General features: G+C 40.5%; 1 protein-coding gene across 1 annotated transcript in view; it reads right to left on the bottom strand.

Moving 5' to 3' along the window:
- LOC130597952 (centromere protein J-like) overlaps positions 1 to 10,654 on the bottom strand; it is a 33,673-nt gene extending 23,019 nt beyond the window's left edge. The window contains exons 1-8 of the mRNA XM_057406943.1: positions 10,154 to 10,654; positions 9,721 to 9,817; positions 7,846 to 8,076; positions 6,695 to 6,790; positions 5,868 to 6,006; positions 4,013 to 4,118; positions 1,586 to 3,005; positions 266 to 377 (exon numbers count right to left, since the gene is read on the bottom strand). Coding sequence (XP_057262926.1) covers positions 266 to 377; positions 1,586 to 3,005; positions 4,013 to 4,118; positions 5,868 to 6,006; positions 6,695 to 6,790; positions 7,846 to 8,076; positions 9,721 to 9,817; positions 10,154 to 10,606 — 2,654 coding nt within the window. The 5' untranslated portion in view covers positions 10,607 to 10,654. The remainder of the gene's footprint in view (positions 1 to 265; positions 378 to 1,585; positions 3,006 to 4,012; positions 4,119 to 5,867; positions 6,007 to 6,694; positions 6,791 to 7,845; positions 8,077 to 9,720; positions 9,818 to 10,153) is intronic.
- Between the last annotated feature and the right edge of the window lie 3,912 nt (positions 10,655 to 14,566).

Genomic DNA, 14,566 nt, shown 5'->3' with positions numbered 1-14,566 from the left:
GCTCAGCAATATATAAACAGCATTTGTCATTACTCAGCTTTAAGACCAAAACCACAGTAAGTGTTTTCAGAGTTAGGCCCCTTCAGTTAGGCGCTTTACTTTTAATTTAGACAGCCAAATAAGCATTTCAGTTCTGAGACAATATAGATGCCCTCAAAAAGAAGATAGTTAATAAGTAAGAATTTAGCACCTGATTTTAAGGATCCTAAAGGAAGTATTTGTCTCACTGCACACACAGATTAATTTGTGGTGTAGACAGATTTACCTGTGCAAATGTGTTGCTTTCTCTTGTTCTTCCTTCACCTTAGTCATTGGAGGGGTTCCTCTGCGACATACGCCAGTCTCTAATCCTCTGGTAACAACGTTCTGGGTTTCTTCTATAAACACATCTATGTTAGTACACAGAACTTTGTGAATATTTATGAACACTCTCTACATGTTTAAAACCAAAAACTGCATAAGTGCAATAAGCTTTACTGTTTAATCTATGAGGAAGAATGAATCTATCTCTACATAATTACACAGATATTCAGTTCCCATCATAGTTCTTAGTAGTACAGTCCAAGCCCTACAAATCATTACACGTGAAATGGATTTGGGGATGTATCAGTGTTGGTAGATGAATTCCTTTTCAGGAATGTGAATGCCATGTGATAATGCAAGCTTATTTTGAATTTAACTTTTGAAGAAGCCTCAGGAACCCTTTTTTAACAGGACTCTGACATGGAGTGGGGTGTGCTTAGCAAGCAGTGACAGAGCAATTGAAAGCCATCAGAAGTGATTTCTGCCGGGGTGATAACTGCAGGCAGGACAAATGATTTTGACTGGTCTTACACAAAGAGGCAGCTAATGGGTTTGGGATGAGGAGTCAATGCAGGGGAAGTCCTTCAGGGGAAGCTAAGAGAGAAGAAAAGTCAAGAACCAGTTTAACAAAAAGGACTAAATCTGCTCAAGGAGGATATTATTTCACTGCTAGAAGTATGATCACTGGGCCAAAAGGCTGGAAAGATCGTTTGACCAAAGAACTGGGACCGCATTAAGGACAAACTGAGTGAAGATGTTCATAGAAAATCACCATTTTCTGCTGATGCGAAGGTCTATGTGTCTTAGGAGCAAAACATGCAAATTTAAGAAATTATTTTGACCACCTTTTTTAAAGTCATCTCTGAGGAGAGTAAAGAGAAAATGTGAACATCTCACTGTCAAAGGGTCATTGGAAGGAACACACCTAAGCTACAGGGAACAGTAGCACTGACTCTAAGGACTCACTGAACCTCTCACGCATCTCATGTGGTCAAAAGTCTCCACTTGAAAATGCACCTCAAGCAACAGACTTGAAAACCATCTAGTGACAATGAAGAGCAAAGTATAACAAGGAGTTTGCAGATTTATCTCTCTCCTTTTCACTTTTTTCCCCAGCTTGGGACTGAGAAATATTGACAGAGGTGGGCACATACCTAGGGAGCACAGGCAGAATGAGGCATACACCTAGAGAGCACAGGCAGAATGAGGCATACGTCCAAGAGAAATTTTTTTTTTTCCCCTATGGAAAATAAATATAAATCAAAACTTGGGGAGCACTTACCTAATCTGTCTCTAACCAGCTTTTTCTGAGGTTCCTCCACTGCAGAGGTTTCTTTAATCTTGAAAGCAGGAATCTCACCAGACAGTGTTGAGGGTGGCAGATGCAGGCTTTTAACATCCTTGGCCCTATTCTCATTCTTTGATTCAGGCTCATGCTCTCTCCTTTTCAATTTTGTGGGATAATATAAAGACTGCTGAAGAGAAGAGCAAGCCTTGCTCTCTTTCAGTCTGGCAGCCCCAGTACTGGAATCGCTGCTGCTTGTGCTGCAGGAGAAATCTTGTCTTGAGATCCCTTGAATATCTTGTTTCCTTGGGGATGACGTGCTGTGCTTTTTAACATACTTTATTTTAGTTCCACTGGGCTCATCACTAGCATAATCACCATCAGAGAGATCCAAATGTGCACAAGTATGATCTACTCCCTGAGGCCCATTCTGGGAGGGATACCGAGCATGGTAAGATTTGGAGTCATCATCGCTGTTGGAGGATAAGCAGCTTGATTCACAGGATGAAGATGCAACATACCATGCTGAGGCAGCTCTCCTCTTCCTTTGCCACTCCTGCTTCAAGGCTGAGGATGAGCTTCCCTTCTCCACAGCCTCAGGTGAGCTATGTGTAAGTTTTACTATCTTATCGTTGACCATCTTAAACCCAGTATTGATTTGTCTTTTGCTTTCTGAGCTCTGGCTCCCTGAAACAAGCTCCTGTGTGCAAGCCCGAACCCACTTCTCATCCTGTGTGAACGCAGGGTCTGCACTCCACTCTGATTCCTTGATGTGATCTGGTTTTAAATCCTGAAGTACAGAATGCTTTTGCAGGACCTCCAAGGGGTTTTTTGCTCCTTCTGTGTGATGACCCCTTAGAGGCCAATCCACCCTACCTAGGTGCTTTTTCAGGGTACCATGCACAGGTCTTCCATCAGTTCTGCCTGCTTGCCCAAGAGAATCCATATGACGATTTTCCTTTTCCTCGCCTACTTGCAGGTTCATTTCCATTAATGTTTCTGGACTTGGTTGCAGGATTTCAGGCCATCTTCTCTGTGGTGAGCCAGTGGGATTTTTCTTTGTGTCTTCATCTCTCCTGATCACTTGTTTTTCTTCTAAACTTTGCTCTACTATTTTTGCTTCACAGTCAGTCTGAGAATTTAACTCCCACTCAGCTGAAGCATTGTCTGCCTTATTTTCATGTGTACCAATCTTCCTGGAGCCACTGACCTGAAGACTGAACTTAGAGTATTCCCCTAGGTGCAGTACGCCTGCATCCACTTGGCCAGGCTGGGAGAAATGACCTGAGCAATCCAAACCAGCTCTTCTGGAATGCTTGTTGTCATCTTTTAAAGGTTTCTGTTTATTTCTTCTGAGCCTTGCCATACCATCTTTTCGTTTCAGAAAAGCCTTCCGAGTTGTTACTTTTGCCTTGCTCTGAAAAGACACCCAAAATCCTGACAATCAGAGTCTGAGAATTGCTCTCCAGAAAGATATAGTATCATAGACTCATGGACTGGTTTGGGTTGGAGAGGACCTTCAGTTCACCGAGTTCAAATCTCCCTGCAATGGGCAGGGGCACCTTCCACTAGATCAGGTTGCCCAAGGCTCTGTCCAACCTGGCCTTGAATCTTATTTATGATAACTGAAAAAGCTGAGACACCAGAAGGCTTAAAGACAGTGACTATGGATAGTGAGTATGTAAGTAACAGCCCTGAGGCTACAGGGAAGGCACAAGAACTTTTAGAAGCAGTTGTGATGTGCCACCTCCACTAATTCATTCGTAGAGTCAGATAGTTAGGATGGTGCTAAGTGTTTATATTATAGGTCATCAAAGTTCTGTCTTGCTTTGTTTTTAAAGGAAGTCTGAGTGCTTTTTCTATGTGGTACAGAAATATATAAGTGCCTCAGTTGGAGATTTTATTTCACCAGAGAGACATAAAGAAAATTCCTGAATGATGAGATGTTTGTCTCCCAAGTCAACAGGCCTAACAAAATGCTGAGTCTGATACCTCTAGACATAGGATCACCTCAAACTGCACATAAGGCAAAAACCAGAAAAGTATGATTGTAATTGGCCCTTTATAAAAACTGTATTTGGAAATATCCCCATTCTTGCATTAATGGCACATGAGAGACCGCATGAACCATTTATTCTGAAATAAACTGACAGAAACAACCTTGAGGTCTAATTCAGCTAAGTGACTTAGGCACAAACTATGACCCAGAAAGTATGCGGAAAGAGAGGAAACCAGTGGAAAAGTGGGGAATGTGTTTGTGACTGAGTTATATAGTTTATTTTACTTCTGGGGAAAATCTTCCAACATAGCATGAAAGAACACTGGGAAAACGTGCTGCCATGGAATGAGCCAAAACAGCCCACACAATACTCAGTGCCATGAGAACTTGTCAAGAGCAAAGTGAATGCACCAATGGCACAGTACCTGATGCTCCTGCTGTTTCTCTAGGAGGTGATTGTCTACTTCAAGTTGTTCTTCAACAAATTCTTCAGAAGTATTCTGCCTAATACCAATTGCTGCTGTGACTGGCCTAGGCAAGGAACAAGAAGGTACTTATTTGTAAGGTTCTCCAATTAGTTTTCTTTTGATAGTTCTCATAGAACTGATGTTGAGTTTAGAACAGAAACGTTTGTTAAATGTGAAGCATGTTAATAAAAAGCCCACTAGTATTTGACACCTAAGTCTCACTTTAAAAAATCCTGTCTACACTAAACATTAATTATGCTTTTAGCAAGTAACATTTTTTGGCTGGCATCAGTCTTCCCTTAAAATTATAAAATACCAAAAGGAAAAATATTTCAGGCATTTTCTCCAGACTAGATCTGATTACAGTCACAAAGAGCTCATCATCTCTCTGACAGACTGGTTTGAATTAGAAGGTGAAGAGTGATAGAGGAGAAAAATAATGTCTATAATGTTGTGGAGGGACAAATTGAACTCTGACTTAAATTGAAGCAGAATATAGCATACATGAACAGATCTTATTTCATTGGAAATGTGCTTAGAGCCTTAATTTAGTTACTTGTTAGTAATTCCTACTGAATATTAAAAATTCCTGGGTTTAATAAAGGCATTGGTTACTCAGTGTATTACTGTACTTCTATACCCCACCTCTGTCTAATACCATTGTACCACTGATAATCTTTTTTTTGTCAGCCTAGCTCTGTCTGTTAGCTTCAGCATGGGTTAACAGGATTAGATTTGTAGAGCATAACTGTTGTTGATGAGGACTCAACACCAAATAACGCTCATTTCAGGGAAGTTTATTTCAAACCAACTATACCCTGGTCCCATAGTGAAAATGTCACAAAGACCTGGAATATGTTCAGTGCTTTAGTTTCATCCATCTCATCCTAAGATCATGATGTGAACCAAAGCACAACAAGTGGGGATGACTGAGATATAGTTTCCAGAAGCTCACTGCTGGTCCAAAAAGGCATATGTGTACAGGCCTACTTGCCCAGAGTTGCTTATGGTCCTGCCACCCCTTCTCAGCCTTCAGTTCTGGAGGTTCCTGTCTTCCTCTTCTGCCTAACTCCCACACGGTTAATGCACTAAAACACACTTGTGAAAATTGTTCTCAGTCTGTACTTGCCTAGAAAGTTGCTGCTTTTCTTTTATACTTGATGGAAGGCTTGGTGTGCCAAAAAGCTGGTGCTTCTGTCTTCATCAGCTGAGGAAAGGTAACAGCTCTACGAGCATTTCTTCCATCACTAATGCCAACCTACCCATTCTTGCCTAGCCATGGGCACCACCTCAGTGTGCTGGTACAACTCCTCCAACACAGTGATGAACCAGATCAGAGAACTGATCCAAGTTAAAAGTTACATCTCTTCAGATAACTTTACAAAGGATTACTTTGGTGACCTGCTCAGTATATAGGCACTTAAAAATTGGTCTTGGCACAGATGAACAGGCAGAGTAAGAACAAGAATGAGTGAGCTACTGAGACTGATGTTGCCATTGCAAACTGATGGCCACAGCAGAAGAAATGATGGCATAACAAAAGATGTTACCTTTCCCTGCCAAATTTTGTCTTACTTCTGTTCTTTGGAGATCATAGCTGCAAAACCAATCAATTTAAATTGGTTAAGCCAGCATCCCATTATATAGAAGCAGATAAGCTGTAAATCCTTAGACCTGTCCAATCTCTGCCCATGCATACCTGTCACTCTCAAGCAAAGAGCCTTTGTGTTGCAAATGTAACATATAAAGTATGTGTACAGTCAAGAAAGACAAACTTTTATAGCTTGACTGACTGCTTAAGATAACTTCTCACCTGTCTTCTATGTTTCCAGTCTTCATCTTTGCCTCTGCGTCAAAGGGAGATGGAGGAATCTTCTCCTTTATTTGTTCTCTTTGTTCTTTGACATCAGAAAAAATTTCAGGGAAACTCCTTTCTTCTAATTGACTGTTCTCTAAGCAGAAGGAAAAAGGTCAATGAAAACAAAGCTTTTATAGAATGAATAAATGAAAATAAACCTAATGAAATAAATTATAAATGTTTATATTTTCAACAACATATGCAAGATTTTGATTTTTGAAAACACTTTATAGAATACAGTTGAGTTAAGTAGGTAGGAGGATGCAACCCATGAGAAAAAGAGGCACCTTATCCTCAAGACTAGTTGCTGGAAATAAGGAAAGGGTAAATGGCATGATTTATACTCCTTGTCTCTATACATTTGTAACACTTGGTTAATGTGTTCACTGCAGAACATTGCAGTGAAGACGCTTTGCTAGACAGTACTGAACTACTCATGTGTCTGTAATTGTGACCTGAAAGCCAGTTCATTAAACAGTTTAACAAGCAGTATTTGTACACATGAGCCTTTCTAACTGAGCATTTTCTATTCTATTTTCATTTTATTCTATTTTTCATTTCTATTCTATTTCACAAAAATGAACCTTGCCACCTGCCTTGCAGAGGTGACACAGCAGGTTGACTACAGCAAGGGATTTAGAACCCATGTATCCCTCCTTACAATCTCGTGTGTGGCTATGCTGTCTCCAGAATGTAATAGAAGTGCCCCAGCACTGTAATTTTTAACTAGTGTTTCCCAGGGCAAGGCAAGAACAATGTGTCCAAGCAGCTCTGTAATTCACCTTTGTTTTCTTCTCTGTTTTCTTCTTGAGCATTTTGTCTGGCAAGTTTTTTAGTGGGGCTCTCAGTATGCTGAAGCAGTGGCTCTGTGCTTATCCCTTTAAATAAAGATGTGAAGTGTTATGCAGGTTGTTGTTACACTCATGTTTATGTCTCCAGCAGTAAAACCCCACACTTCTCACAACATTTAGGAAGGTCTTGGTTCAGCCCAGTCCCCATGCACACGATTAGCTGAAGCATATTTCAAAGGCAACTCCACTGACCAGCTTCCAGCTAGGAGTTAACCTGATGGAATAAGGTCTCTGAACCTTCTAGCCTTAGTTTAGCAACCATGAAACAGTTCTAAATTAGTGCTGCTGTCAAAAAAAAAGCAGGCATACCTCCCCCTGTCCTCATGTGTTCTTGCTTTTAGGTTCCTGCTGTCATCTGCTCCCTGCTTCATTCTTTTGTGCTGGCACAAGTATTCCTGAAGCTCTCTGATAAATTTCACTGAGCAACTGACCCAGGTTCAAGTTAACACAGCAAGAAATAATAGTGCCAGGCACAAAAAAAAAGAGATAAGACTCGTTCAATGAGAGTATCAGTCCTGGGCTAGCTTAAAGAATATGAAATTAAAGTTTCAATTGTACTATGGGACTGTCTCACAGCATCACAGTCAGGTCTTGCTATAAAAGTTCAAAGGAATCAAAGATGCTGGTCTGATTTACAACTTCTTTCCTTTTAAATGGATTCATTACCACTTCTTTTTATTCCTCTTCCCCACATTTTAAAATCAACTCTTAATTTGCTGCAAATTGCTCTTTCTTCTTTCTCAACCTTTGGTATCCCATTTCCTACTTCTTATTCTTCTCCCCCTAAATACAACATACTCCCTACTTCATATAACTTATCTCTTCCAATTTAACGACTTTCTGCTCCATTTACATACAAGGCCCAGTTTCGCTGTTAGTGTGAGAGGCAGGATGAATATGATTCAAAAAGCAAAAAAAAATCAAGTTTAAAATACTTTAAAATCTTTGATAACAAGCCCCTATCAACACAAAGCAGCTTCCCCTGACCTTCAACAAAATCAGTAACAATCACTAGCAAGTGCAAAAACTCACAGGAGTTGCATGATAGCCTTAACTTCAGATTTCCAGTACTTTTTACCCACCTGAATCTGAAAGGTGCATGTGGTCTCCTGAGATTTCTGAACTGCTCTCATTTGGCATGAGCAGTGGAGATCTGCTTTGCTGAGCAGAGCACATTGCCAAGGGAGAGGTCTGTAAGCGCTCCAGGCGCTCAACTTGGGAAGAACTTTCTGTTGGGAACTGGACAGGAATGGAAGTAGCTGGACAGCACAGAAGGGGTGGCATTGTGGCTACTAGGTGAGAAATAGAAAAGCCTAAAAATATTTACCAGAGAACAATTAGGGAAGTGTAAGACAAATATTTTGCACCAACCCAGAAATCTTTTGCTGAACTGGCATTGCACAGACACAACGTTGCTCTCTATTTCCCTGGTGGTTTGCATGTTCAGAGTGAAGTAAACAGATTCTGCATTTGTTATTTTATTTAAACTGTAAAACATGCTTTCGGCAACCACAAATCATAACCAAAATTATTGTTTGTTACAGGGATGCTGAACTACAGGGAATTTATAAATTCTGAGGGTGCAAACCAATATTTTCCCTAGAATTTCTTAAGTCCCTTAACAAGTAAAAGTTAAGTGTTGCAAAGGATCTCTGAGGCACTCCTTAATGCAAAAGAGTGGAAGGCACGCCTGGTTACACATCTTATTGGAAGACTTCCAAGTGAAAAAGATATAACGAGTTCTGCACAGGGATCAGAGGCCAGTCTCACTACTTCCAGGAATGAAATCCATCTAGAAGGTTACAAAATCAGGCTCACTTCTTATTTTCTTTCTCCACACCATGATTCCTTTTTGTCCTGCGCCCTGACTCCAACAAGAAGAGTAGAGAGTGCCTGCAACTGAAATTGCCTCATCCCCAGTTAAGGCATGTTTTGAAAGATTTGTGGATTCAAATGCTGTCAGAAACTATCTCAACAAAAACCCCAAACCCAACTCACTACTTCTGGGCAGATGCTCTAACCACACAGCTAGAAGACGGGCAGAGCCACTTCTGTCTGTGTTACCATGATGCTTGGAATTAGAGTGAGAAAACTGATGCCAGGTCAATGTACAGATGCAGTCAGGGGGTCTTAGGCTGCTTCAGCTCCTACCACATGGATTAGGTGAAGCTGCCTCCTCAGCAGGTTATCTGAGGAGCAGCAGCAATCCAAGGATCACTTTTATCTTCCTATGTCCTTCTGATGCTCCTTGTTATGTAGAAGCAGCCCTACCAAAGCCAAGCCAGTGCTGCCACAAGTCTGCACGATTTCCCTAAAGTCTCCTTTCACAATGGGGTCACATGTTGAGGAGAATGCGCTACTACTGTGAACAACGTGGGACTGGAGCAGGGGGCTTTTCATTTTCCCAATTGCTGAGCAGATGGTGTTTTCTAGCAATGCTATTTGTATGATACCAGTAAAATGAAGCTGTTGAAGGAGCCTTATCATGGTGTGAGGAACAGGTGGCTGTACCATTAAATATATGAATCTACAACAGAAACAGGGTGCATTGACTTTCACTTCTTTTTTCAATTAAAAGCTGTAGCTTTCAAATATAGGTACAGGAAAAAAAGGGCTACTTCATCCTTTCTGTAATGCTTACCACTATACTATCATTTTTTGCAGTACCATTCAAATCTATATTTCAACAGTCCACACAAGAAACTGTTATTAAACTTAAAGGACTCCTCCTCTTGGTTCTCCTGAAATTTTAATATACAAAGGTGGAAAGAAGTGTTGTCTGGGGTTTACAGCTTGTGTGCAATGAAATGAGTGTTTTAGCCCATCTGCCAGAGTCCCCAGCCACTGAAAACAACTATCAAACCTTCTATTTATTTAGGGAACTCTGCATTTCACTGCTGGAGTGCAAGCATCATCAAGTGAGGGTGCTGCAGCATCAGGAGGGATTCCCCAGGTACCTGGGTTGTAAAGTGCAATAATTTTCTGCTGTTCAGCCACCAGCCTTTGCAGCTGCTCCATCTGCTGCCTCATCATCTGGTCCTGCTGCTCTGGAGTCTGAAAATGTCATGAAGATAAAGTATCAAACTACATTTCTGGAAGGTTTTTTTAAATAGAAAGAATTATCATATCTGAACTTTGGGGATAGGTATCTCTTAAAGTGCATTAGTTTTAATAAAGAATGTTGACATTTGTATGTAAGCGTCCACACAGATGGACACTTCTGTCACTTTTGTGTCTCAGCTTCTGTGGAAGGAAATCCCAGCATACGCACCAGAAGAAAAAGGTGATGATGTGAGGCTGAGTAGCAAAACCTGGGAAGGCACATTCTGCCTGCATGGTGTCGGTGTACCCTTTGAGCTGTAAAATGGCAAAAGATTTTTGCAAACGAACCTGTTCTGTGTTTTTGTAGGTGGAAGCACAATAGTTCACCCCACGCTCTGTGGCAGGGAGCAGAGGAGGAGTCAACATTTCTAAGGTGTCATTTGCATCATGAATTCCAGCTTGGGTTTCACTGGAAGCCAACTTTTGAGAGAAAAAATCAGAGCTGGCCAAATGATGTAACTCTCTTGCATGCTGAAAAGCTTGGTTGTGGCCCAAGTTATCTGCTGAGACATTACTGTTGCCCGCCATAGCACTGGCTTCTGAACTGTATAAAAGTGGACACTTCTTGCTGGAGGACTCACTCATATTCTCAACCCAACCTGAGGTAAAAGAAGGCATGACCTTATCAATTATTATATTGGAAGATGGTACCATGCTTGTCAGATCACTAGCAGTGTGCTGTGACATATGGTCTTCCTCCTTAAAAGCATCTGATTCCATGTCCTGCTTTCTGAAATCCATATTAGGGTTGTGCAATAAAAACCATCATGAAAAATGTGCCATACTGACACAGTAAATCTTGTGATTGTCTTCTTTCTTTTCTTTTATTTTTTATCCAAGAGATTATTCTTTTTAGGCCAGGCTGAATGTAGAATATCTTCTGACTTCAGAAACTGTAATATATATAGAGAGATGTATTTATATTTTTATATATGCATAAGTATATATAAAATATATGTATGTGTGTATATATATATATAAACACTCTTGGGACACAAGCAATACAAGAAACCTGTAAAATCACAATATTTCTGCCAGCTAAAATGGCTTAGATGTACTGCCTCATCTTTCACTATTAAATCCTAAAGTTCGTACAACCAGAAACAGATGTAAGACTTGAAAACAATAGAAAACAGAACTTACCACTAGAGAGCATTTGCCAAAGTGTCCTGACCTTGCCATTCAGCTAGATCTTCAGCCTTTAAATTCAGAGAAAGTGCTCAATCTCCAAGGGTGACTGCAGAAAGAAAGGGATAGAGACAACAGAAGGAAACAGGAGAAAACGTGGCATGTGAAAAAAATCAAACAAAAACATCACTAGAAAACTGTCTGATGTTTAATGATCAGAGGAATGTTTATTTCAAATGGACAGAATGACACTGCTACAGCTTGCATCCTTTCTCCCTGAGACCAGTATGCCTGAGATGACTGCACAGCACAGAAATTCTGCTTTCCCTCTTTAGGCACCTTGCCTCCAGTCCTTCTGAGGCAGGGGCCAGGCATTCGCTACTTGCCTTAACAAATTGGGATAGGGGAATATATTTCAGCAGCTGAAGATAGTGAGCTCCCCATCTTGTCTGCTATGGGAGGATTTAAATGTGGTTTGTTTTCACTCTTTGAGAAATGTGGAGTCTCCAAGAACTTAATTAACTTGCAAGAAAAATCATTTAATTCCTTCTTCCTGCTTTAATGTAAGTGGTTTGTTTAAGACCTATACACATCCTATGGATGCATCATGCGTAGCTAGGGAGCATTATGCTGTTTGCAGGCTTAAACTCCCTTTAGAAGAATCTACAGTTCCTCTGGAAACATTTTGGAAATCTACAAATTTAAACCAAAGGAAGTCCAGGCTGTCTGGGCAGATGCTTATACACTAAAATAAGAACCCTACAGAATGGATCTTCAATAGGAATGAAAAGGGGGAATAAAAAGGATAGATCAGAAAGGATGGGCTAAGAAATCACACCTAGAGAAAAGAACAGAGCTCATAACCCTATACTGCAATTCCCTCCAAAGCCTAGGAGGGAACACAAAGGCCCAAGTCTCCCTTTTCCTCTGCTGTCAGCAACAGTATTGGATGTATTCCAGTATTGCACAGGCGTGGATATGATAATTTACTTCTCCTTCAGAACTCCACTTCAGGTCAAACTCAAATGTACCTAAAAGTTGCAGCCTGCCAGGGGGTTTTCTGAATATAATGCTGTGTGCAAGTTGGTTGAGTCCTTTTTCTGTTTGCTTTTCTTTTTTTAAACTTGGGAAACAGCACATACCCACGAAAAACACTAAGCTGTTCCTGGGGTTACAAAGTTCAAATGCTGAGCAGCTATCAGCTGCCAGTATGAAGGTTACTCTCAGTAGTAAGAGGCAATGCAAAGGCTGCTGGTGGCCTGTCCCAGTGACATCACGTTTTGCACTAGGTGCATAGAGACTCCATGTCCTGGTCATGCTTTCTCCAAAATACAAATGAAGGAAATATAATCTGAAGACTAAGAATGGTGGGATCTGTAAACAGGCAATATTTGCTAAGAGTATCGCCAAACACATACTTCACTTTAGGCACCGCAGGGAATTAGTAAGCAGAAGCTCTCACCCACAGCCCTGATCCCTGCGGTTCTTCCTGGACTGCACCATTCAATCAAAGCCACGCCAAGCCCCCGCATTGCCAGGCAACAAAGTAATCCCTCAGTAAATATGGCCAAAGCCATACTCAAAACTGCTCCCTGTGAGGTAGAAATGCCTTTGCACAGTGCACCTTGGCAGCTGGACAAAGCAAACAAGGAAGCACAGAACAGGCTGACAATTGCCTTGTGAAGTGTCTGTGGGGATTCTTTTTAGCAGACACCTTTCATTTCAAAACACTTATAAAAATGCTAACCTGTTCTTTCTCAGGTGGTCTCCTAATAAATATTTGACAAAATAAATAAGTAAAATACTTTGCACTTTCACAGACCCTTCCAACCATGGAATTTTAAAGCACTCAATGTGTTAACCTCTTGCATATGGTCAGTATGCCTCTGTATATGTGACCTGATCTTTAACACTACTGAATCCTCACAAATTCCCCTGAAAACAAGAAGAAATCTAACTGAAAGCCCTGACAGTTCTAATAAGGTGCCCCAAAAGTTAACCGTATGTGCTCAGGTCTGCAGACCTCAGCTGAGGCCTCAGAGCCAGCCTGGCAGCCATGCCATAGCTGCCGGTGATAGGCGCACAACAGGGAAGCCCTCTTCCCATAGCACTGTCTGAAATAATTTTGGGAGAAGAATTTTCCTAAACCTGGGAGCAGTTGCCAGTGTCTCCCTACTGGAGACAGGAATGAGAAGTTATTATTTGTGAATTTTGCTTCTGCTTTTTAGAATTGTATTACTAAGAATGGGCAACAGCCATAAACTTGATGCATGTGGGGAAACAGGACAGGGAGACCCGAATCAGTGGTGATAATTTTCTTTTAAGCAGTGCAGAATATAGAATAATCAACAGGAACTGAAGTGCTGAACATATCCTTCACCCACTGCACTCTCCAAAATCTGATGGTTTTTTTATTATTCTATATCTGCACTGCTTTGATACCTAACAATCCCAGGCATGGATCTTGATCCTTCTCTGCTGGGAATGGTACAACCCATAGCAAAATTACAGTTATTTTATAATCTCGTGCAATTAAGTTAGCAGCTGCTTCATGGGTTACGCTTGACTTCTGCAAACATGAACATACAATATAAAAAACAACAATAACATAAAAAGGGTTAAGTTTGTCCATTAATTCCCATTAACTTCTGTACGCTTTGGGACATGTCTAAAGTGACACAATGAAAAATATACATCAACACAAAAAATAAGTTATGTTTTTCCTTTCAAAAATACTAAGCTAGCCAATTCATTTTATAGGAGAAAACACCTATCAGTAATACCAGAGCAGCATCTAGCCCTTCACACTTCAGAATGATTCAAACAGAAAGCAAGACTGGTATCAACCTAAACAAAATGGAGTTTCCAGATAGTCATGTTTAATTGCAATCTTCAAGCCTTTTGTTGTAAGAAATGTGCTGAAAAACACATTTAGAAGATGTATTGGATAATTATGTTTTTTTAAGTTATTAATGATTTTGTGATATGTTTATATTTGCTTATTTTTCATTATACTTTGAGATTTTTTTATTCTTATGCAATATGCAATTATTTGATGATGTAATAGGAAACCATACATTTATTTAAGGTGAGGAACATAGCCATTTACTTGTATTCAGTTCTTATTTGTCCCATATGACCACAATGGCTGGTGCATTTGGCAACTGATAAAACTCATTACTGTGATCACTGACATCAAACAGTGGCAAATTATTTCTAATCTATGGCCAGTTATGCACATGTTGTCTCAATATTTGCTACTGGAGCATTACTGATGCCACTGAAGTCAAGAGGAGCAGTGCTGAAGGCCTTCCTGTGAGGTGGAGCAGCACTGCTCCTCACCCCAAGATATCTACCGCCTGTGCTGTGGCAATATATTTCTCCAAAGTCTGCATACCTTAATATTGGTGCTTCTAGTATTTTCCTTTCTTTCTCCAAGTGGATTCCAGATCTTCTCCCAGCAAGATGCTTCCAGCTGCCTCCCTAGCAAGCTGGAGTCTTTAAAAGCAGCAAAAATATACGGCATAGACTCATTTTCCTCTTTTTATTTTCCACATCTCTCCTTTTCACTGA

Source organism: Pezoporus wallicus, unplaced genomic scaffold (assembly GCF_028554395.1).
Source record: "Pezoporus wallicus isolate ANWC-B61680 ecotype Strahan unplaced genomic scaffold, APGP_CSIRO_Pwel_v1 scaffold_6362, whole genome shotgun sequence".
Classification (NCBI taxonomy): Eukaryota; Metazoa; Chordata; class Aves; order Psittaciformes; family Psittacidae; genus Pezoporus; species Pezoporus wallicus.
The sequence above is the reverse complement of the archived record's forward strand: the minus strand, read 5'-3'. Positions and strand labels throughout refer to the sequence as shown.